Source organism: Pelodiscus sinensis, chromosome 18 (assembly GCF_052426305.1).
Source record: "Pelodiscus sinensis isolate ZL-2025 chromosome 18, ASM5242630v1, whole genome shotgun sequence".
NCBI lineage: Eukaryota > Metazoa > Chordata > Testudines > Trionychidae > Pelodiscus > Pelodiscus sinensis.
In genome coordinates this window covers 31,569,074-31,591,835 of record NC_143069.1, presented here as the reverse complement: position 1 = coordinate 31,591,835, position 22,762 = coordinate 31,569,074, and the positions used below count along the sequence as shown (strand labels likewise).

The following is a 22,762-nucleotide window of genomic DNA, read 5'->3' as shown; positions in this document are numbered from 1 at the left end:
TGTGGGTATTTCTAATTTTTTTTCAAAGGGGTACTTTATAAAAAAAGGTTGAGAAACACTGATCTCGACCGCGTTTGGTCCTGCTGTGAGGGCAGGGGACTGGACTTGATGACCTCTTGAGATCCCTACTGGTTCTAGGTTTCTAAGCTCTGTGTGTGTGACAGTTTGTGTACAAGGAGGGGGCGTGATGTTGTCAGGGTGTGTACGAATTGCGTGTGTGACACTGTCAGTGTGTATAAACTCCATGTGTGTGATTGGGTGTGACACTGTGTGTATGAGCTCTGTGTGTGTCACTGTCATGGTGTGTAGTGTGTGAGACTATCAGGGTGTGCGTTGACACTGTGTATTCAAGCCGTGTGTGTAACATTGTCAGGGTGTGCGGCTGACACTGTGTGTACAAGCTGTGTGTGTAACATTGTCAGAGTGTGTGTGAACAGTGTGCATGTGACAGTAGGTGTACAAGCCGTGTGTGAGAGAGACATTGTGCGTGCAAGCCGTGTGTGTGAGATTGTGCATCTACAAGCTGAATGTGAGACATTGCTAGTGTGTGTGACACTGTGTCTGTGTGTGTGTAAGCTGTGTGCGTGTGTTGTGTCTGGATGGCTCATTGTGTAGGTGACACTGTGTGTGTTTGTGGATGACACCTCTACTCAGCCCCCTCCCCTCCTTGATTTGGGGAATCCTCGGTGGCTCCCCCCACACCTTGCACCCCCAAACTCCACCCTCTCCCCAAATCCCCCCTCACACACCGTCCCTCCCCATCCCTCTCCCACAGTGCCCTGCTGCAGCTCAGGCTGGTACCAGAGAGAAGGTAACCATGGAGACGCTCCCCCCCCCCATCTCCTGCATCTCTTCGGCCCCTCCCCACCGTCCTCTGGCCGTTCTGTGGGCTGCTGGCCCTGACGGACAGCCCCCGGGCCCAATCGGCGAGCCCAGCGGCGCGGGAGGGAGGGGTGTCTGTCCGAGGGGTGGGTCTTTTCTCCATCAATTCCAGCAACCCAGCTCCCCAGCCAGGCGGATGCCGAAAGCACCCAGCCTCCCATTGGGCTCCATCCTCCTTTTCTTCTCCCCTTCCCCCTCCACATCCCCGCCCCTCCCACCCCTGGGAAAGGGGGGAGAACCCAGACGTCGGCCCGGATCTCCCCCCAACCCTCCCGTCTTCCTTTCCACCCCGCATCCCCCCCTCCCCAATTCTTCTCCTCCCCCCTCCATTGTTGGCATGGCCGTACACCGCGTCTGAGCCTTTCTCTGCTCTGCCCCCGGGCTCCCGAGGAGACGGAGCGAGGAAGATGCTTCGGGATGGAAAGCAGGTAGCAGCCGCGGCCGGGGCGGCCCGTCGTCCCGGAGATGCCAAGCCGGGGTGCGCTGCTGCCCGGGATCCCCTCGCCCCTTCGGATGTGTGAGCGCCGCCGGGCGCCCCCCCACCGCCCCCTGCGGATCCCCCGCCTGGTTTCCCTCCCCTGGCTCAGCCCCGCGCCCCCCCTGACCCGAGGCTGTCCGGGCCCCCGCCGATCCATGCCCGCCGAGCCCCGACAATGCTAAGGCAGGGACCCGTCGTCCTGCTGGCCGCCTCTATGTCGTATTTCAACCCGGACAGAGCACTGGCCGCGCCGCTGGAGAACGGTGAGCACCCGGCCTGGAGGCCTCCCCGGTGTCTGGGCGCGGGGAGGGGGCAGATACCCCGGCGGTTCCACCGACCCTGCGGGTCCATCCGTCTCTCCGTCCATCCTTTGCTTTCCTCGCCCCTCCTTCCTCCCCCTTCGTCCTTCCTCCCCCTTCGTCCTTCCTTCCCCTTCCTCCTTCCTTCCCCTTCCTCCTCCGACCCTTCCTCCATCCCCCTTCCTCGGCTCCCCCTTCCTCCTCCGGCCCTTCCTCCTTCCCCCTTCCTCCTCCGACCCTTCCTCCATCCCCCTTCCTCGGCTCCCCCTTCCTCCTCCGGCCCTTCCTCCGTCCCCCTTCCTCCTCCTGGCCCTTCCTCCGTCCCCCTCCTTCCTCCCCCTTCGTCCTTCCTTCCCCTTCCTCCTCCGGCCCTTCCTCTGTCCCCCTTCCTCGGCTCCCCCTTCCTCCTCCGGCCCTTCCTCCGTCCCCCTTCCTCCTCCGGCCCTTCCTCTGCTCTCCCTTCCTCCTCCGGCCCTTCCTCTGCTCCCCCTTCCTCCTCCGGCCCTTCCTCCGCTCCCCCTTCTTCCTCCAGCCCTTCCTCTGCTCTCCCTTCCTCCTCCAGCCCTTCCTCTGCTCCCCCTTCCTCCTCCGGCCCTTCCTCCGCTCCCCCTTCCTCCTCCGGCCCTTCCTCTGCTCCCCCTTCCTCCTCCGGCCCTTCCTCCGATCCCCCTTCCTCCTCCGGCCCTTCCTCCGCTCCCCCTTCTTCCTCCGGCCCTTCCTCCGCTCCCCCTTCCTCCTCCGGCCCTTCCTCCGCTCCCCCTTCCTCCTCCGGCCCTTCCTCCGTCCCCCTTCTTCCTCCGGCCCTTCCTCTGCTCCCCCTTCCTCCTCCGGCCCTTCCTCTGCTCCCCGTTCCTCCTCCGGCCCTTCCTCCATCCCCCTTCCTCCTCCGGCCCTTCCTCCACTCCCCCTTCCTCCTCCGGCCCTTCCTCTGTCCCCCTTCCTCCTCCGGCCCTTCCTCTGCTCCCCCTTCCTCCTCCGGCCCTTCCTCTGCTCCCCCTTCCTCCTCCGGCCCTTCCTTCCTTCCCCTTCCTCCTCCGGCCCTTCTTCCGTCCCCCTTCCTCCTCCGGCCCTTCCTCCATCCCCCTTCCTCCTCCGGCCCTTCCTCCACTCCTCCTTCCTCCTCCGGCCCTTCTTCCATCCCCCTTCCTCCTCCGGCCCTTCCTCCACTCCCCCTTCCTCCTCTGGCCCTTCCTCCGCTCCCCCTTCCTCCTCCGGCCCTTCCTCTGTCCCCCTTCCTCCTCCGGCCCTTCCTCCGTCCCCCTTCCTCCTCCGGCCCTTCCTCCATCCCCCTTCCTCCTCCGGCCCTTCCTCCGCTCCCCCTTCCTCCTCCGGCCCTTCCTCTGCTCCCCCTTCCTCCTCCGGCCCTTCCTTCCTTCCCCTTCCTCCTCCGGCCCTTCCTCCGCTCCCCCTTCCTCCTCCGGCCCTTCCTCTGCTCCCCCTTCCTCCTCCGGCCCTTCCTTCCTTCCCCTTCCTCCTCCGGCCCTTCCTCCGTCCCCCTTCCTCCTCCGGCCCTTCCTCCATCCCCTTCCTCCTCCGGCCCTTCCTCCGCTCCCCCTTCTTCCTCCGGCCCTTCCTCTGTCCCCCTTCCTCCTCCGGCCCTTCCTCCACTCCCCCTTCCTCCTCCGGCCCTTCCTCCGCTCCCCCTTCCTCCTCCGGCCCTTCCTCCGCTCCCCCTTCCTCCTCCGGCCCTTCCTCCGCTCCCCCTTCCTCCTCCGGCCCTTCCTCCGCTCCCCCTTCCTCCTCCGGCCCTTCCTCCGCTCCCCCTTCTTCCTCCGGCCCTTCCTCCGCTCCCCCTTCCTCCTCCGGCCCTTCCTCCGCTCCCCCTTCTTCCTCCGGCCCTTCCTCCGCTCCCCCTTCCTCCTCCGGCCCTTCCTCCGCTCCCCCTTCCTCCTCCGGCCCTTCCTCCATCCCCCTTCCTCCTCCGGGCCCTTCCTCCGCTCCCCCTTCCTCCTCCGGCCCTTCCTCCATCCCCCTTCCTCCTCCGGGCCCTTCCTCCGCTCCCCCTTCCTCCTCCGGCCCTTCCTCCATCCCCCTTCCTCCTCCGGCCCTTCCTCCATCCCCCTTCCTCCTCCGGGCCCTTCCTCCGCTCCCCCTTCCTCCTCCGGCCCTTCCTTCCTTCCCCTTCCTCCTCCGGCCCTTCCTCCATCCCCCTTCCTCCTCCGGCCCTTCCTCCGCTCCCCCTTCCTCCTCCGGCCCTTCCTCCATCCCCCTTCCTCCTCCGGCCCTTCCTCCGCTCCCCCTTCCTCCTCCGGCCCTTCCTCTGCTCCCCCTTCCTCCTCCGGCCCTTCCTTCCTTCCCCTTCCTCCTCCGGCCCTTCCTCCGTCCCCCTTCCTCCTCCGGCCCTTCCTCCATCCCCTTTCCTCCTCCGGCCCTTCCTCCGCTCCCCCTTCTTCCTCCGGCCCTTCCTCTGTCCCCCTTCCTCCTCCGGCCCTTCCTCCACTCCCCCTTCCTCCTCCGGCCCTTCCTCCGCTCCCCCTTCCTCCTCCGGCCCTTCCTCCGCTCCCCCTTCCTCCTCCGGCCCTTCCTCCGCTCCCCCTTCCTCCTCCGGCCCTTCCTCCGCTCCCCCTTCCTCCTCCGGCCCTTCCTCCGCTCCCCCTTCTTCCTCCGGCCCTTCCTCCGCTCCCCCTTCCTCCTCCGGCCCTTCCTCCGCTCCCCCTTCTTCCTCCGGCCCTTCCTCCGCTCCCCCTTCCTCCTCCGGCCCTTCCTCCGCTCCCCCTTCCTCCTCCGGCCCTTCCTCCATCCCCCTTCCTCCTCCGGGCCCTTCCTCCGCTCCCCCTTCCTCCTCCGGCCCTTCCTCCATCCCCCTTCCTCCTCCGGGCCCTTCCTCCGCTCCCCCTTCCTCCTCCGGCCCTTCCTCCATCCCCCTTCCTCCTCCGGCCCTTCCTCCATCCCCCTTCCTCCTCCGGCCCTTCCTCCGCTCCCCCTTCCTCCTCCGGCCCTTCCTTCCTTCCCCTTCCTCCTCCGGCCCTTCCTCCATCCCCCTTCCTCCTCCGGGCCCTTCCTCCGCTCCCCCTTCCTCCTCCGGCCCTTCCTCCATCCCCCTTCCTCCTCCGGCCCTTCCTCCATCCCCCTTCCTCCTCCGGGCCCTTCCTCCGCTCCCCCTTCCTCCTCCGGCCCTTCCTCCATCCCCCTTCCTCCTCCGGCCCTTCCTCCGCTCTCTTTCCTCCTCCGGCCCTTCCTCCGCTCCCTTTTCTTCCTCCAGACCCTTCCTCCATCCCCCTTCTTCCTCCGGCCCTTCCTCCATCCCCCTTCCTCCTCCGGCTCTTCCTCCATCCCCCTTCCTCCTCCGGCCCTTCCTCCGCTCCCCCTTCCTCCTCTGGCCCTTCCTCCACTCCCCCTTCTTCCTCCAGCCCTTCCTCCGCTCCCCCTTCCTCCTCCGGCCCTTCCTCCGCTCCCCCTTCCTCCTCCAGACCCTTCCTTCCTTCCCCTTCCTCCTCCAGACCCTTCCTTCCTTCCCCTTCCTCCTCCAACCCTAACCCCCTTCCTCCAGCCCCTTCTTCCTCTGGACCTCCCTTCCCTCCCTCTTCCTCCAGCCCTTCCTCTGCTCCCCCTTCTTCCTCCAGCAAGGGGTGGCCCTAGACTAGCTGCCAACAACTGGTGCCCTAGGCGAACCAAGCAATCGGCGCCCCCACCTCCAAACCCCTCAGTGATATTGCGCCACCATTTGGTGCCCATTTAACTTGGCACCCTAGGCAGCCACCTAGTCCACCTTTATAGATGGGCCGCCCCTGCCTCCAGCCCTTCCTCCGCTCCCCCTTCCTCCAGCCCTTCCTTCCGTCTCCCTTCCTCCTCCAGCCCTTCCTTCCCTCTCTCTTCCTCCTCCAGCCCTTCCTTCGCTCCCCCTTCCTCCAGCCCTTCCTTCCTTCCCCTTCCTCCTCCAGCCCGTCCTTTGCTGCATTTCTTCAGCTTCCTCTTCTTCAGCCCTTCCTCCGCTCTCCCCCTTCCTCGTTCCTGTTTCTGCTTCCTTGGCTGTATCCCACCTGCCTTCCACCCCTGTGCTGTGATCACCAGGGTGTGCGTCCCGTCCCTGCCACCGATCCCACCCCATCACCGTCTGGGGCTGGTTGGGGGGGCTGAGATCGTGCAGGGGTTTTCTCCCTGCAGGCAGCCAGCCCAGCCCTGCCTCGCAGCAGATGAATCACCCCTGGGCTAGTGAGATGGTTTGGTCCGGAGCTCATGTGATAGCAGAAGAGTGGGGGACGGGGGGTTGGGAGATGGGGTGCTGGTGGGGCTCTTGGGGGGGGTTGAGTCCCCCATTCGGGGGGCTCTGGAGCAGCTGGCATGACTGGAGTTGATGGGACCTGGGCTTGGTCCCGGCAGGTTGATGGGGGCGGGGGCGTCTGGGTCTGGGTGTTTGGAGGGTTTTCTGGGCCACGTTTCAGAAAGGGGATCAGGGGGAGGAGCCGTAGGTCCAGTGGGTGAGGTGCAGGGAGTGTCTCAGCCTGGAGCAGTTGGGAAACTGGGCCTGGTTCCCAATGGGTGAATTCAGGGGGGTCTGTCTGTCCCCGCTGCTCTCAGCCACCCGGCCCCTCTCCAAATCTTGCATTTGCCATGAATTACTAATTCCACTGGGCCTGGGCAGTATTTGCCCTGTAACGCCTGGTACCGGGCACCGTTCCCAGGGGGGTTGCCCTATGGAACCCCATTCGGACAGACTCGGTAAGGGGGGAGGGTCTGGGCTCACGGGGCATCCTGGGATGGGTTTGGGCAGCGCCCTCTGGTAGCGGTGCAGACTCTGAGCTAATGACCCTGTGCAGGGGAGGGGCAGAAATGAGCTGTTACATTGCTAGCTGAACTCAGCAGCCTAACCTGCCCCCGTGCTGCGCCCCACACCTCAGCACCGGGGGAAGGGTCCCTGTACACCTAGCCCTGTGCCTCAGAGCTGGCTGCATCTTCTCATGGCCCCATATAACGCCCTACACCAGAGGTGGCTGCAGCTTCTCATGGCCCCATATTATAATGCCCCACCCCAGAAGTGGCTGCATTTCAGCAGGGGAAAAGGTATGTCTGTATAGCCAGCCCCTGGGCCTCAGCCCAGAGGTTGTCACGTCTCAGCGCTGGGTGAGGGATCCCTCTGCAACCAGCCCCCATGCCCCACCCCAGAGGTGGCTGCATCTGAGCAATGAGAAAGGGATCCCTGTATAATGAACTACCATGCCCCACCCCACAGAGTATGTGTCTCCGTGCTGGGCAAGGGATTCCCACATAACCAGCCCCCGTGCTCCACCCCAGAGGGGCTGCATCTCCACACCCGGTGATTTCTTGCTCACATTTCTCTCTCCCACAGACGGGCTGTCCCAAGGCCGGTTCCCTCTCGCCCCTCCCTATGCTGTGGTCTTGATCTCCTGTTCGGGTCTCCTGGCCTTTGTCTTCCTCCTCCTCACCTGCCTGTGCTGCAAACGGGGCGATGTCGGCTTCAAGGTGAAAGACTTCGGGGGCTGGGGAGAAGCATGGCTGGGTGACGCACGGCGTGCTGGCCCTTTAAAGGGAAAGCCACATAACCTAGAACACTCCCATTCCGAGCCGAAGAAAGGCCTCCCGAGACTTGTGTGTGACAATGCCTCTGTGTGACATCATGTGTGACTGTGTGTCCATGTGTGGCACTGTGGGGGAGGGGCATGGATGTGTGACAAGGCCTCTGTGTGACACGGGGGGGTATGTGAGACGGTGTGTCTGGCGAATGGTGCAAGCAAGCGGAGAGACACAAGGTCCCCTGGTCCTCATGTGTCCATCTCCATCTCTGCCTTGTAGGAGTTTGAGAACCCGGATGGGGAGGAGTATTCGGGGGAGTACACGCCACCCGCTGAGGAGACCTCATCCTCCCAGTCCATCCCAGATGTCTACATCCTGCCGCTCTCCGAGGTCTCCCTCCCTGCTACCAACCAGCAGATGCCCAAGACAGGTAGGGGATGTGCTAGTCTCCCAGCTGGGGCTGACACATGCTTGGACTGTGGGTACAGGGTGGATTGGAAAATCAGATTCTAGGTTGTGCAATGGGAATGGACTGTGGAAGCTTGGTTCTAGGCTACTCAATGGGGACAGAGTGACCCTGGTTCTTAGTCAATGGGCAAGGGGAAGTTCTGGTTTCTGGACAAGTCTATGACAGCAGGCAGGCTCTAGTTCTAGACTAGTCATTGGGAATGGTGGCGCTGGCTCTATGCTAGTCCACGGGGAGTCTCTGGTTCTGGACTAGTCATTGGGAATGGTGGTACTGGTACTAAGCTAGTCCACGGGGAGTCTCTGGTTCTAGACTAGTCATTGGGAATGGTGGTACTGGTACTAAGCTAGTCCACAGGGAGTCTCTGGTTCTAGACTAGTCATTGGGAATGGTGGTACTGGTACTAAGCTAGTCCACAGGGAGTCTCTGGTTCTAGACTAATCATTGGGAATGGTGGCTAGCTCTAAGCTAGTCTATGGGAAGTCTCTGGTTCTAGACTCATCATTGGAAATGGTGGTACTCGTTCTAAGCTAGTGCACAGGGAGGCTTTAGTTCAATGGACAAGGGGTAGTTCGGGTTCTAACCTAGCCTATGGTAGTGGGGGCTCTGGTTCTAGATTAGTAATTGGGAATGGAGGCGCCGGTTCTAAACTAGTCCATGGGGAGGCGCTGGTTCTAGTCTAGCCATTGGAAATGGTGGTGCTGATTCTAAGCTAGTCCACAGGGAGGCGTTGATTCTAGACTACTCAACTAGGGTACGGTGACTCTTGTTTTCAGGGAATCAATGGGGATGAAGAACCTCTGGTTCTAGAGTACTCAACATGGTCAGTAGAGATGGACTGACTCTGTTTCCGGGTGAACAGGGTTGGAGTGGCTCTGGACATAAGGGTCTAAGATACCCAGTGAGAGTTTAGCCACAGGGCCGGTCTTCAAATAGTCTCTAAACAGACTCTAGAAATCAAGATCTAGATCAAGCACTGATGATTAATTAGGTCCAAACTAGACCAGAGAAAGGGGCTGAGATGTTTGTAGCCTTGAATTAGCATCTGGACACAGTGGGATTAGATACCACATTCTGGATTAGTAGATAGGACAAAAGACCACAGAGCTGTGTTCTAGGCTAGCCAGCCAGAGGACAGAGACTCTGGTAACCACATTCTCTGCTAACCAGTGAGATTCAGTAGCTGGAGGCTAAACTCTAGAGTAGCCAGCGTTAATGCAGCAAATCAAGAAAATAGGCTGTAAAAGACCAACCAACGAAGCAGGAATCAGCACTATAAAGCAGACCCTAGACCAGCATTTCTTAAACTGTGTCTATGGCACACCGGTGTGCCATGAGGCAGTCGGAGATATGCCGTGAGAACAACAGAATTCAAAATGGCCACCCTTAAAGGGATAGGCGACTTTTTTTTCTCCCTCAATAACTCCCCCCCACCCTATTTTTCTTTTTCTTTTTTGCTCAATAACTTTTCCTCGGATTCTTTTTTTCTCAACAAAAAGTTCTTGGTGTTCCTCATAAAAAAAATTATTGTTTGGTGTTCCTCCATCTTAAAAAGTTTCAGAAACACTGCCCTAGACACACCAAACGTGGAATCAATGACCCGGGAAAAGAGGGTTAAGATTAACAAATTTCTTGTTGAGCTACCCTGGATGCAGAAACTCTAGAAATCTCCTTGCAGGCAAGTAGTGTTCTGGACTCCCGTGTTCTGGACAGCAACAGCTCTGTGTCTAGATCACTGTGGGACACTACGGTGTTCGTGGGGAAAATGTTTGGAGCTTGAATGACTCCTGCAACCCAATTCTAGACCAGCGAGGTTCCAAACAAAGGCTGGTGAAACAACTGTGTTCTAGACTAGCCATCAAGGTGGCTCCGCTGTTAACAGCCATGTTCTAGATGACCCAATGAGGAATGCCGTGACTGAGAAAATGGTTCTAGACCAGCCAGTGACTCTGGAAACCGCATTGCGAATGAGCTGATGGCACAGTCCCGCGGCGGGGGGAGCCCTGAAGGGGGATCCCAAGGCTCTTTCCTGCTGGGAGGAGGGATTCGTAGGGGGCCATCACAAGAGCTCCCGGCGAAGGGACTCACAGGGTTCAGCTCCTACCTCACCTCCTGTGTCGCTTTCCAGACCTGGTGAAACACATGGGCCTGAGCCGGCAGCACCTCAGCTACCTGCAGGAGATCGGCAACGGCTGGTTTGGGAAGGTGAGTGCATCCCTCCCCCCTTCGCTACCCCCCTTCCGGCTCCACAGGTGTCATGGCCCAATCACAGGGCCTGGCTGGCTCAGGGGGGCAGGGAATGGGGCAGGGGTCTGTCCCCTCTGGGGGTCGCCGGCTCCCACCCAGCTCCAGGGCAGGGCCTGGCTGGCTCAGGGGGGCAGGGAATGGGGCAGGGGTCTGTCCCCTCTGGGGGTCGCCGGCTCCCACCCAGCTCCAGGGCAGGGCCTGGCTGGCTCAGGGGGGCAGGGAATGGGGCAGGGGTCTGTCCCCTCTGGGGGTCGCCGGCTCCCACCCAGCTCCAGGGCAGGGCCTGGCTGGCTCGGGGGGGGGGCAGGGAATGGGGCAGGGGTCTGTCCCCTCTGGGGGTCGCCGGCTCCCACCCAGCTCCAGGGCAGGGCCTGGCTGGCTCGGGGGGGGGGCAGGGAATGGGGCAGGGGTCTGTCCCCTCTGGGGGTCGCCGGCTCCCACCCAGCTCCAGGGCAGGGCCTGGCTGGCTCAGGGGGGTAGAGAATGGGGCAGGGCTCTGTCCCCTCTGGGGGTCGCCGGCTCCCACCCAGCTCCAGGGCAGGGCCTGGCTGGCTCAGGGGGGCAGGGAATGGGGCAGGGGTCTGTCCCCTCTGGGGTCGCCGGCTCCCACCCAGCTCCAGGGCAGGGCCTGGCTGGCTCAGGGGGGCAGGGAATGGGGCCTTTCTTTTCTAGTGACAGGAAGCAATCCCCATGTGGTGGACCTCACATGAATCAGGTTTGTTGGGTCTCAGCAGCCCCCATGGTGGAGAGGTGGAAGGCCGGGCGGTTCTCAGAGACCGAGCACCCGTCTGAGCCCCCCAAGATGGGGGGGATGGGGCCCCACCTGGGTGCAGAGCCTGCGTTGTGACCGTCAGCTCTGTCTCCTAGGTGATCCTGGGGGAGATCTTCTCCGACTTCACCCCAGCCCAGGTGGTGGTAAAGGAGCTCCGGGCCAGCGCCGGGCCCCTGGAGCAGCGGAAGTTCCTGTCCGAGGCTCAGCCCTATCGGTAATTAGGGGAGGAGGAGGCTCCCCAGAAGTAGCTGCATCTCAGCGCCGGGCGAGAGCTCCTCGTCTCCCCAGCCCCTGCGCCCCACCCCAGAAGCAGCCGCATCTCAGCATCCTCAGAACCCCAAGAGCAGCTGTAGCGGGCAGAGGCGTGAATGGGACCCACGGGGCTCCCCAGGGACCGGGGGTCCTGCTGATTCAGCCCAGACTGACAGATGGAGGGCAGGGCGTTTAAAGCCACAGGGCCAAGATAAAACCCCTGACGCTAAAAATCCTCCTTCTCCCGCCCCAGCCATGCAGGACGGGAGGGTCTGGGGCGGGTCCGAGGCCGGGTGGGATCGAATCACTGGATCCCACCGCCTCTTCCAGCCCTTCGGGAAACGTCCTGCCCCCTGTGCAACGGCCGGTGCTCCCCCGGAGCTTACGGAGGGGGGGAATCAAGGCACAAGGGAGAGGGGCTGGCCCCTCCCCCGTCATCATCAGAGCTGTAGGGAGAACCCAGGTGTCCTGGCGCCTCCCCCCCCCCCCCGGCTCTAACCACTAGCCACTACTCCCCTCGCAGAACCCAGGCATGCGGGGGCTGCCGTTACCGGGGGGCAATGACGGTGCTTTCTCTCTCTCTCTGACCCCCCCCCCTTGATTGAAGAACCCTCCAGCACCCAAACATCCTGCAGTGCCTGGGGCTGTGCACAGAGACCATCCCCTTCCTGCTCATCATGGAGTTCTGCCAGCTGGTGAGTGCACCGCTGCCCCTCCCCCCCACAGCTGGGGTCAGACCTGCCCCGGGGGGGGGGGGGGCGGCAGGAGGGGTCCGATCTGCCCGGTCTGTGTGTGTCAGAGCAGGGGAGCACGCTGTCTCCGGGGGGGCTGTGCGCATTGCTGACTTGTGTGTCATAGCCCCCATACTGCCACAGGCTGGGTGGGGAGTCTCCACTCCCTCAGCTGCTTGGGCCAGCACTCGCAGGCCCAGTTGCTGCTGAGTGCCCCCCCCCCCCCGAGCTGTACCCTGCCCTCACTGGCCTCTGCCCCTCCCGTTGCCCCAGGGTGACTTGAAGCGCTACCTGCGTGCCCAGCGCCAGGCGGACGGCCTGACCCCCGACCTGCTGACCCGCGAGCTCGGCACCCTGCAGCGCATGGCCTACGAGCTCACCCTGGGGCTGCTGCACCTGCACAAGCACAACTACATCCACAGGTGAGCCGGCGGCGGGAGGGAAGAGGGGCTAGCGGGGGGAAGCTGGGAGGCAGGGCTCCTGGATCCTCTCCCATCTCCGGGAGGGGAGTGCAGGGCAGGGGTTAGAGCGGGGGGAGGGGCTGGGAGGTGGCGCTCTCCCCAGGGCAGGGCTGATGCTGAGGGGGGTCCGCGGAGGAGGCTGCCGGCCACTGACGGGGTCTCCCCACATCCCCCCGCACAGCGACCTAGCCCTGCGGAACTGCCTGCTGACTTCCGACCTCACCGTCCGGGTCGGCGACTACGGCCTCTCCCACAACAACTACAAGGTGAGCACCCTGGGGTGGGGGGCGGGGAACGGGGCAGGGGCTGTGTCCTCCAGGGGGCGCCAGCTCATCCAGCCCCAGGGAGGTTCCTGCCCAGTGCTGACCCCCCCCCACCCCCCCGGCCCCTGCAGGAGGATTATTACATCACCCCCGACCGGCTGTGGATCCCGCTGCGCTGGGTGGCGCCGGAGCTGCTGGACGAGGTTCACGGGACCCTCATGGTGGTGGATCAGAGCAAGGAGAGCAACGTCTGGTGAGCGGAGTGTGTGGCCCTGGGGAGCCGGGGTCGGTCGGGGGAGGGGCGCTTTGGGGAGATCGCGGACCCTGAGCTACCTGTTCTACATGGCTGTTAACCTGCCCTCGGGCCCCACCCCAGAGGGGCCGCATCTCAGCACCAAGCGAGGGGTCCCTGTGTGCCTGCCCCGCCCCAGGCGAGGAATCCAGGCACTCACCCTATAACCCTGTCCTCTCCAGGTCTCTGGGGGTGACGATCTGGGAGCTGTTTGAATTCGGCAGCCAGCCCTACCGGCACCTGTCGGACGAAGAGGTTCTCGCCTTCGTCATCAAGGAGCAGCAGATGAAGCTGGCCAAGCCACGCCTGAAGCTGCCCTACTCTGATTACTGGTGAGCGCTGGCTCCCTGGAGATTTGGGGAGGGGGAGAGGCATCAGGTAACTGGCTGCTCACAGCCTTAGCCTGGTACCGGTACCCCGAAAGGCTGAGGACCGCTGGACATGGTGTGCGCCTGACAGACTCACAGACGGCTGCGACCCCATTCGTCTCTCCCGCCTCGTTCTGCCTCTCCGGCTGTTGTTTTCTGGCTGTTCTTCTTTCTCGCTCTTGTTTTCCACTTGGTCTTCTGCCTCCCTCTCTCCAGAGCTATGTCTACACTGGCGGGTTCTTGCGCCAGAAATATGCAAATGAGGTTAAGCGTGGAATGTCGCTGAGCCTCATTTGCATATCTAATGAGCTGCCATTTTTGCGGACGAGGCTCTTGCGGCAGAAGGAGCTGGCTACACTGCCCCTTCTTGTCTCTTTCGCTGTTTTTCCTCCCTCTGACTGGTCTCTAGCTCTTTCTGACTTCTGTTTCTCCATCTGCTACTTCTGACTGTTCTCTGCCTCTTGGGCTATTATTTCCTGGCTGTTCTCACTTTGGCTGTTTTCTGACTGTTTTTCTGCCTCTCTTTGATTTTTTTCTGACTGTTCTTCTCTTGCCAACTATTTTTCTGTCTCTACAGCCATTACTTTCTTACTGTTCTTCTGCCTCTCTGTCCAGTTGTTCTCTGCGGCTGTCCTTTTCTCTTTCTGGCTATTATTTCCTGACTGTTTTCATTCTGTCCAGCAGTTCTTCTGTTTCTCTCTGACAATCTGTTTTTCCCCCAACTATTCCTCTGTTTCTGCCTATTCTACAGTCTCTCTGAGGGGTGTTTTTTTAGGCTGTTCTTCTGCCTCTTTCTTGACTGTTCTTCTGTATCTTAGCTGTTACTTTTTGGCCATTCTCTCTGTCTCTGATTGTTTTCTGACTGTTCTATTTCTAGCAGTTGTTTTCAGAATGTTCTTTTACGTTTCTCCAGCTGTCTCTCGGGCTGTGGTTCCTGCTGGTCCTTCTGTGTCTCTCTGGCTGTTATTTTTTTTCTTGTTCTTTGATCTCTACAGCTGGGTTTTTTTTCCTGGTCCTTGTCTCTCTCTCTCTCTCTCTCTCTCTCTCTCTCTCTGGTGGTTCTTCTGCCTCTCCAGCTGTTCATTTTCCGATTGTTGTTTTCTGACTGTTCTGTCTTTTCCTGCCCTGACTGCTCCCCACTCCTTCGAGTTTTTAAAAAAAAGCCTTTTGCCCTATGAGCGCAACGTCGGGCTCACGATGGCGGCACTATTTGAAATCCGGGGAGGTGGGTGGGCGCCCCAGCCTTGTGGGAGGGACCCGGGTTCCAAATGAGTACAGGGGGCAGCTAGCCAGGGGTTCAGGTCACAGGAGGCCGAGCAGAGAACTGCGCACAGCCCCTCTCTGCAGAGAACCATTGGATGCTTCCTGGGGGGGCTCTGCCCGGATGCACAGCCCTAGGGAGCAGTGGCCATAGGCCTCACAGCCGCTAGGATTGCCAGGTGTCCGGTTTTCACCCGGACTATCCTTTATTCAGGTCCCCTGTCTGGTAAAAAACCAGAAAATACTGGACATGTGAGGGGCGTGGGGCCATTTAAAGCATTTAAAGGGGCAGCGCCCTTTTTGTTTTGTTTTGCTCAGCAACTTTGGTCTCCCCTTTTTTTCCCCTCAATATAATTTTGTTCCATTTTTTGGGGGGCAGGGGGACAGGCAGGTGTTTGGTATTTTTTGTTAAACCATCTGGCAACCCTAGCAGCCGCAGCGCCCCAACCCCTCTCCTTGCCCCCGCAGGTACGAGGTGATGCAGTCGTGCTGGCTGCCGGCGCCCCAGCGCCCCACCCTGGAGGAGCTGCACCTGCAGCTGAGCTACCTGCTGACGGAGCGCTCCCATGCGCAGGCGGAGGAGAGCTTTGAGTGGCGCTGGAACGCCCTGAAGCCCAAGCGCTCGCCGGCCGCCTCCCCGCCGCCCCGGCGCTGCTCCGCGGAGATCTCAGCCTACCCGCTGCTGGACGGTTTCCAGGGCGCCGACCTGGACGACGTCCTGACGGTCACCGAGAGCAGCCGCGGGCTCAACTTCGAGTACATGTGGGAGAAGGCCCGGCTGGGGCGCTGGAAGGCCGGCTCGGCCCCTGGGGCCACGCCCTCCAGCAACGGCGGGCTGGCTGTGCCCGGCGCCAACCCTTTCTACGAAGCCCCAGTGCGGCAGAGCCTGGAGACGCCCAGCGTGGTCCCGGTGATCAGCGCCCGCAGCCCCTCGGTCAGCAGCGAGTACTACATCCGCTTGGAGGAGCACGGCGACGGGGAAGGGCCCGAGGGCACCGTCTGCGCCCCTAGCCCTGTCTACGAGCGCCAGTACGGGGGGCCCAGCTCCCCGCCGGAGCCCCTCTTCCCGTCCGACTGGGACCCCATCGAAGCGGGCGGGGGCAGCCCCCCGCCGCCGGCCCGGCGCCACCTCCCCCACCTCCTGCCAGAGGGGCCGGCCAGCTGGGTCCCCGGCACCACCAACCCCTTCATGGCCCTGTCCCGGGAGCCGGGGCGGGGCGGCGCCAACCCCTTCCGGGCCGAGATCCAGGAGACCTGCCTGACGGAGCCGGCGCCGGGGGGCGTCTTCCTGGGGGAGTCGCTCATCCACGTGTACCGGGAGCTGGAGGAGCAGCAGCGCGGCTGGGACTGCGAGGGGCTGGAGGAGCGGGGGGCCGGGGAGACGCTGGCGGGGGACCCCTCGGAGTTCCACCCCTCGCCCCCCTGGGACCGGGAGCCCTCGCTGATGGAGGAGCAGAGCTCGGCCGGCAGCACGGACGGGGAGGACGCCAGCAGCGGCGGGGACGGGCGGCGCAACCCCCTGCTCTGCCCGCTCTGCAGCCGGGGCGGGCGCTGCCGCTGCGCCCCGGGCCGGGGGGAGGTGGTGAGCGGCTGGAGCAACCACGCCCCCATCCCCCGCCCCCACCGGGACAGCTACGGCACGGAGGACGACTCCTCCCTGAAGGTGGAGCGGGGCTCCCTTTCCGACTGCCCCATCCTGCTGGGCGAGGGGCCCCCCGAGGCGGGAGAGGGCGCCCCGGGGGTGGGCGGGGCGGGGCCGCTCGCCCCGCCCCCTCCGGCCGGGACCCCGCCCCCTCCCTCGGCGTTCTACGACCCGCTGATGGGCGCGGCCGTGGTGAGCTACGAACTCCAGGACTACCCCAAGCGGGGGGCGGCCGGGCGGCCGCCGGGCTCCCCTTTCCCCGGCCTGGCCGCCGCCTGCTGCAGCGCCATCGTGCCGGTGGAAATCCCCCCGCTGGCCACGCTGGCGGAGAGCGCCGAGGAGGAGACCATCGCCATCCTGCCCGAAGCGGCCGACGGCCCGGCGCTCGGCCGGAGGGGCCCGCTGGACTCGGGGGACTCGCTGGACCTTCCCTCCAACGCCAGCTCCTCCGAGGGCTGCAGCCCGGCCTCCCACTTCTCCTCGCCGGGCCCCAAGGTTGCCGACAGCGGCTACGAGACGGAGAGCACCTTCTCCCCGGAGTTCGTCTGCAAGGAGGCCGAGGGGCGGCCCGAGGGAGAGGACGGGGAGCTGCCCGGCCAAGAGGGCGCTCCCCCGCTGCCCCCCACACCCCTCTCGGAGTCCACCAGCGACCTGACGCTGTCGGAGGAGACGCCGGGGGCCGAGGAGGACGAGGCGGGCACGGGGCGGGGGCTGGCCACGTCCCACCGGGACTCGGCCTATTTTTCCGACGGCGAGGCCGAGGGGGACCGGGGGGAGGAGGAGCCGGCGGCGGGGCAGGGCGGGGGGCAGCCGGCGCCGGCCAAGGCAGAGGCCGGCTTCGTGGTCCAGGTGTGCAAGGAGCAGCTGCTGGTGTCGCTGCGGGAGAACATCACCCGCAACCTGCTCTGCAGCCGCCAGGCCCCGGCGTGCGGGGCCCCAGCCGTGAAGGAGGAGGCAGTGATCCGGCTCTATGCCCTGGAGCCCAGGGAGGGGCCGGCGGAGGCCCGGGGCGCCGGCGGCGGAGACGAGGCGGCCGGAGGCGGCGGGGAGGCGGTGGGCGGGCCCCAGGAGGAGGAGGGGCCGCGCGGCGAGGAAGGACAGCGGGACAGTCGGGGGGCGCGGGAGCTGAGCCAGGAGGCCCCTACCCCCAGCCTCGAGGGGGCCAACCCAGCAGGGGAGCCGCCGCAGCCCCACCCGGGCGGCAGCACAGCAGGGAGCCCCGGCAGCGAGGACATCAAAGGTAGGGAGACGCCGGGGCACTGGGCCGGGGGACCCTCTGCGGAGGAGGGGGGGGAGCCGTCTGGGGAGGGGGGGGCCGTCTGGGGGGCGCCCGCAGAGCGTGATGTGGAGAGGGGCGAGGCCGGCACGATAGAGGGGTGTGTAGGGGCATGGAGGGATGGATAGTCGGGGGTGTGGGGATGGGTGGATGGTGGGGAGTGTGGGGAGGAATGGGTGTAGGATGGGGGTGGGTGGGATGGACGGACAGACGGACGGATGGAGGACAGGGTGGTGGGGGAGGGGGATGGTGGATGGGGTGGGGTGGGATGGACGGACAGATGGATGGAGGATGGGGCGGCGGGGGAGGGGGATGGGGTGGGATGGATGGACAGACAGATGGATGGAGGACGGGGCGGCGGGGGAGGGGGACGGAGGACGGGGGGGGTCTCACCCGTCTGTCCCTTGACCTTTGACCTCTGCACTTCTCTCTGTCTCTCGCCCCCGCCCTTTGCCCCGCCCCCAGCCAAGGTCTCCCGCCTGTCGCTCGCCCTGCCCCCCCTGAGCCTGCAGCCCTTTGGCGGCCCGGGGGCTCGGAAGGGCTGCGGGGGGCTGGGGCCGGAGGAGGAGGGGGCCGAGCGGGAGGGGCCGGGGCTGGGCGAGGAGGACGAGGACGAGGAGGCGCCGGGGGCCGGGGGCGTCCCCATCGTGGTCAGCGACTCGGACGACGGGCGCTACCTGCGGGGGCTGCTCAAGTCGCCGCGCTCGGCCGAGGAGGCAGCCGAGCTGGACCGCAAGCGCAAGATGGTGTCCTTCTTCGACGACGTCACCATCTACCTCTTCGACCAGGTGAGGGCGGGGCCTGCAGGGTGGGGGCGGGGCCTGCAGGATGGGGGCGGGGACAGCAAAAGATTTTGCTCTTCGAGGATATCACCGTCTACCTCCGCGACCAGGTGAGGGCAGGGCTTTGGGAATGGGGGCGGGGCTTGAGGGACGGGGTGGAGCCTGGGGGCTGGGGGAGGAGCCAGTGAGCTAGAGTGTAAGTGCAGGGGGGTGTGCCATGATGTCACATCTACCTCTCCCACAGGGGCGGGGCCAAGAGAGTCAGGGGCGGAGTCTGGTGTAGGAAGGCAGGGACAAGAAAGAGGAAGGGGCCCCGGGAAGGGGGAGGGGCCAGGGATGGGCGGGGCCAAGACATGAATTCTCCCCGGTCTGCCCCCAGGAGACGCCCACCAACGAGCTGAGCTCGCAGAGCGGCCCGGAGGGCGAGGGCGGCAGCAGCCAGGGCCCCGCGGGGCAGCCCGGCCTCGAGGCCTTCCCGCCCGCCGACGGATTCAGTGAGCGCGGCACCGGGGCGGGGGGCGGGGGAGGCAGGAGGGCGGGGCCAGGACACGGGCGACCCGTCCCGTTGGGCGGCTGACCGACACCCCCCAGTGTTTCTGGAGCTCGTTTGCATATTGTAAAATGTGCATTTGCATGTGGCCAGACACAGTAGCTGAGTGGCTGGAGGTGGGGGTGGGGGCAGGGAGGTGAACGGGGGGGGCAGGTGTCAGGGGGTCACGGGGAGACAGATGGGGCCAGGCACAAGCCAGCTATCCCCTTAAGTAAGGGGGCATCGGCCACGCTGACCAATGGGGGAGGGGAGCAGCGACTGCTTCAACCAATGGGGAAGGGGTAGTTGGCCACATTAACCAATGAGGAGAGGGGACATCAGCTGCACTTATCAATGGGATAAAGGGCAGTGGCCCCAGTGGGGCGGGGCCATTGGCAGTGGGCGGGGCTGGCCGCGCCCCCTCTCACCCTCCCCCCCCCACACACAGGTGGCAGCTTCGAGTGGGACGACGACTTCCCCCTGATGGCCCAGAACCCCTCCTTCGTCTCCATGGTGACGGACCCCAGCTCGGGGGCCCCCCCGACGCCACCCCCTGTGCTGCTCCCGGCCAAGGGGGCGGAGCCCAGCCTGATGGACGCCCTGCGCTTCTCCCGCTTCACCGTTTCCCCCGCCCTCGAGCCTCACCTGGCCCCCCGCGAAGCCGAGCTGGCTCCCACGGCCAGTGAGTGGGACAGGAGACCAGGGTAGATGGGCCTGTGGGGCTGGTCCGGGACAGGGAGGAGGCGGGATCTCAGGGCAGATGGGCTCATGGGGCTGGTCCAGGAGCAGGCGGGATACCGGGGTAGATGGGCCCATGGGGCGGGTCCTCATGCAGGCAGGATACTGGAGTAGATGGGCCTGTGGGGCTGGTCCAGAGGCAGGCGGGATACTGGAGTAGATGGGACTGGTACAAGAGCAGGCAGGATACCAGGGTAGATGGGCCCATGGGGCTGGTCCACAGGCAGGGAGGAGGCGGGATACCAGGGTAGATGGGCCCGTGGGGCTGGTCCAGTTATTTTGCTCTGACCTATGCCCCTCTTTTCTTTTCTTCCAGACCCAATTGAGAACTGAGGCAGGGACCGGACCCCGCCCCCCACGGCTATCAGGGACTGCTTGGGATGGCTCTGGGCCATTGCCCCCTGCGTCCCACCCCAGGTCTGGCGGGGAGACGCATGTGCCAGGCACGTTCTGGGGAACGCAGAGACTCATTGGAGCCGGCCTTGGGGCGCAGGACAGGGACACGCCTGGCCCCGGCCAGCATTTTGGGGACCTGCTCCGAGGACTTGCTTCTCTGGACAATTTTTTACAGTGACTCAGAGGATGGGGGGTAGGTGGGGGGCAGCCACGCTGCTGAATGTACACCCCCCCCCCCACAGGCCTCTCTCCGCCCCCTTCCTCCCCACATGGGAGTTTGCTGTCGAAACTGTCTTGTGCCAAATCCAATCTAGGGGGGCAGTGAGAAACAGAGGGGGGGGCTAGACTGGCTCCCCCCGGCTTGCTGAACCCCCTTGTGTCTCAAGCAAAGGGGGGAAACATCCCTGCACTCATCAGCGATGGGGGGGGGTCTCCTCCCCCCAACCAGCCCTTTCCTCCCGCTGTGGAATGTAGCGTCCCATTCCCCCATTGCTTTCCCCACGTGGTTCCAGACGGTGCCTGAAGGATGGACGGACGGACGAATGGGGGCAGCATTGTACAAACACCTTCCCCCCCCCCAGGATGAGTATGGGATGGGGGGGACAGGGAAGGAATGACCGGGGGAGGGGGCGGCTCTTAAAAGGTCCAACACACACTGGTCTCTGCTGTAGGGGTCCCACAGCAGGCTGGGATGTTCCTGGGATCCGAGCAGAGCCCCGGGGTAACTGGGTTCTTACTGGGGTGGGAGGGAGCTCTGCTGATTATGCAGCGCATGGAGGACACAGGGCCTGTTGGAGGGGGGTGGGCGGGTTTGATTGGGTGTATTTCCTAGTTCTGAGGGTTCACCTGCCTTTTGCCCATTGGAGTGCATTGGGTTAGGATCAGGAAATAGGCCTCTCCCCTCTTGGGGGACCATCTACCCCGGTATCCCGCCTCCTCCTTCGATCAGCCCCACGGGCCCTTCTACCCCGGTATCCCGCCTCCTCCTTCGATCAGCCCCACGGGCCATTCTACCCCGGTATCCCGCCTCCTCCTTCGATCAGCCCCACGGGCCCTTCTACCCCGGTATCCCACCTCCTCCTTCGATCAGCCCCACGGGCCCTTCTACCCCGGTATCCCGCCTCCTCCTTCGATCAGGCCCATGGGCCCTTCTACCTCTGTATCCCGCCTCCTTCTTCAATCAGCCCCACGGGCCCTTCTACCCCGGTATCCCGCCTTCTCCTTCGATCAGCCCCACAGGCCCTTCTACCCCGGTATCCCGCCTCCTTCTTCGATCAGCCCCACGGGCCCTTCTACCCCGGTATCCCGCCTCCTCCTTCGATCAGCCCCACGGGCCCTTCTACCCAGGTATCCCGCCTCCTCCTTCGATCAGCCCCACGGGCCCTTCTACCCCGGTATCCCGCCTCCTCCTTCGATCAGGCCCATGGGCCCTTCTACCTCTGTATCCCGCCTCCTTCTTCAATCAGCCCCACGGGCCCTTCTACCCCGGTATCCCGCCTCCTCCTTCGATCAGCCCCACGGGCCATTCTACCCCGGTATCCCGCCTCCTCCTTCGATCAGCCCCACGGGCCCTTCTACCCCGGTATCCCACCTCCTCCTTCGATCAGCCCCACGGGCCCTTCTACCCCGGTATCCCGCCTCCTCCTTCGATCAGGCCCATGGGCCCTTCTACCTCTGTATCCCGCCTCCTTCTTCAATCAGCCCCACGGGCCCTTCTACCCCAGTATCCCGCCTTCTCCTTCGATCAGCCCCACAGGCCCTTCTACCCCGGTATCCCGCCTCCTTCTTCGATCAGCCCCACGGGCCCTTCTACCCCGGTATCCCGCCTCCTCCTTCGATCAGCCCCACGGGCCCTTCTACCCAGGTATCCCGCCTCCTCCTTCGATCAGCCCCACGGGCCCTTCTACCCCGGTATCCCGCCTCCTCCTTCGATCAGCCCCATGGGCCCTTCTCCCCCGGTATCCCGCCTCCTTCTTCGATCAGCCCCACGGGCCCTTCTACCCCGGTATCCCGCCTCCTTCTTCGATCAGCCCCACGGGCCCTTCTACCCCGGTATCCCGCCTCCTCCTTCGATCAGCCCCACGGGCCCTTCTACCCAGGTATCCCGCCTCCTTCTTCGATCAGCCCCACGGGCCCTTCTACCTCGGTATCCTGCCTCCTCCTTCGATCAGCCCCATGGGCCCTTCTACCCCGGTACCCTGCCTCCTCCTTCGATCAGCCCCATGGGCCCTTCTATCCCAGTATCCCGCCTCCTCCAATCAGCTCCATGGACCCATCTATTCCGGTATCCCGCCTCCTCCAATCAGCTCCATGGACCCATCTATCCCAGTATCCGGCCTCCTCCTTTGATCAGCCTGATCCTACCCACCCTTGTCCCCCTCACTCACGCCCACTCTGGTGTCCAGCCCCCTTTCCCAGCCCCACAGCACCCAGTACCTGCTGTCAGAAGTGGGGCTGGACCTGGATTTCATGGCATGCTCCAGCGTATGCTTCTGGGTTTGTTTGTTTGTTTGGGGGGGAAGCACCTGCCCCACAAGGACTGAGCCCCTTGAACCCTCCTCCCCTCACCAGGCAGCTGCCAAATGCGGCCATGTCTGTAAATATGTGGGCACAGGGAGGTGCCCGGCATTCCAGCCGGCACCACCTTCGAGCTCCTTCTGATTTGCCAAAATGAAGCGAGATTAAAAAAAGAGTGAACCTTAAATCCCAAATGTCCTTTACTCCCGGGGGTCACGGAGGGAAGGACTGGCAGTGATGCAGTTTGGGGGGCAACGTGGGGGGGGCTGGAGGACTGGGCAGTGATGCAGTCTGGGGGGGCAATGGGGGGGCTGGAGGACTGGGCAGTGATGCACTTTGGGGGGTGAGGTGGGGGGCTGGAGGAATGGGCGGCGATGCGGTTTGGGAGTGGTGTGGGGAGGCTGGAGGAATGAATGGGCAGTGATGCAGTTTGCGGGGGCGGTGTGGGGGGTGATGGAAGAGGATGTGGAGTGAGAGATGAAAGGAAGTGGGAGCAGAGGGGTGGATGGCTAGACTGCTGCACTGTATGGGATAGCAGGATGGAGGGGGGTGTTGGGTACATGGCAGGATTGACAAAGGGGATGGATGGGACAGAACGGGCAGCATGGACACGCAGGGCCCCTCCCTGCCAGCAGGGGG

The 22,762-nt window shown here is 63.8% G+C and overlaps 1 protein-coding gene across 4 annotated transcripts; it reads left to right on the top strand.

Annotated features, from left to right (window-relative positions):
* Window positions 1-776: 776 nt before the first annotated feature.
* LMTK3 (lemur tail kinase 3) lies at window positions 777-21,290 on the top strand. 4 transcript variants are annotated; one of them, XM_089770314.1, is made up of 15 exons: window positions 777-1,623; window positions 6,947-7,080; window positions 7,411-7,561; window positions 9,726-9,802; window positions 10,712-10,830; window positions 11,476-11,563; window positions 11,873-12,021; window positions 12,242-12,326; window positions 12,455-12,576; window positions 12,798-12,947; window positions 14,712-17,125; window positions 17,627-17,949; window positions 18,323-18,437; window positions 18,921-19,176; window positions 19,527-21,290. In XM_089770314.1, the coding sequence occupies exons 1-15, from the start codon at window positions 1,536-1,538 to the stop codon at window positions 19,534-19,536; spliced, it is 4,281 nt and encodes a 1,426-aa protein (XP_089626440.1). In that variant the 5' UTR covers window positions 777-1,535; the 3' UTR covers window positions 19,537-21,290. The 4 variants fall into 4 exon arrangements, with proteins under 4 accessions (XP_089626440.1, XP_089626441.1, XP_089626438.1 ...); XM_089770312.1 differs by lacking the exon at window positions 777-1,623 and having other exon boundaries at window positions 6,412-7,080; window positions 19,527-21,289; XM_089770313.1 differs by lacking the exon at window positions 777-1,623 and having other exon boundaries at window positions 6,412-7,080; window positions 18,921-19,154; window positions 19,527-21,288.
* The last annotated feature ends 1,472 nt before the right edge of the window (window positions 21,291-22,762 follow it).

Bases quoted from the DNA above. Each gene is read 5' to 3' on its own strand.
- LMTK3 (XM_089770312.1), top strand. From the start codon at position 6,814: ATGCCCCACCCCACAGAGTATGTGTCTCCGTGCTGGGCAAGGGATTCC. The intron at 12,948-14,711 runs GTGAGCGCTGGC...TTGCCCCCGCAG, and splicing joins CTGCCCTACTCTGATTACTG to GTACGAGGTGATGCAGTCGT. The intron at 17,950-18,322 runs GTGAGGGCGGGG...GTCTGCCCCCAG, and splicing joins CCATCTACCTCTTCGACCAG to GAGACGCCCACCAACGAGCT.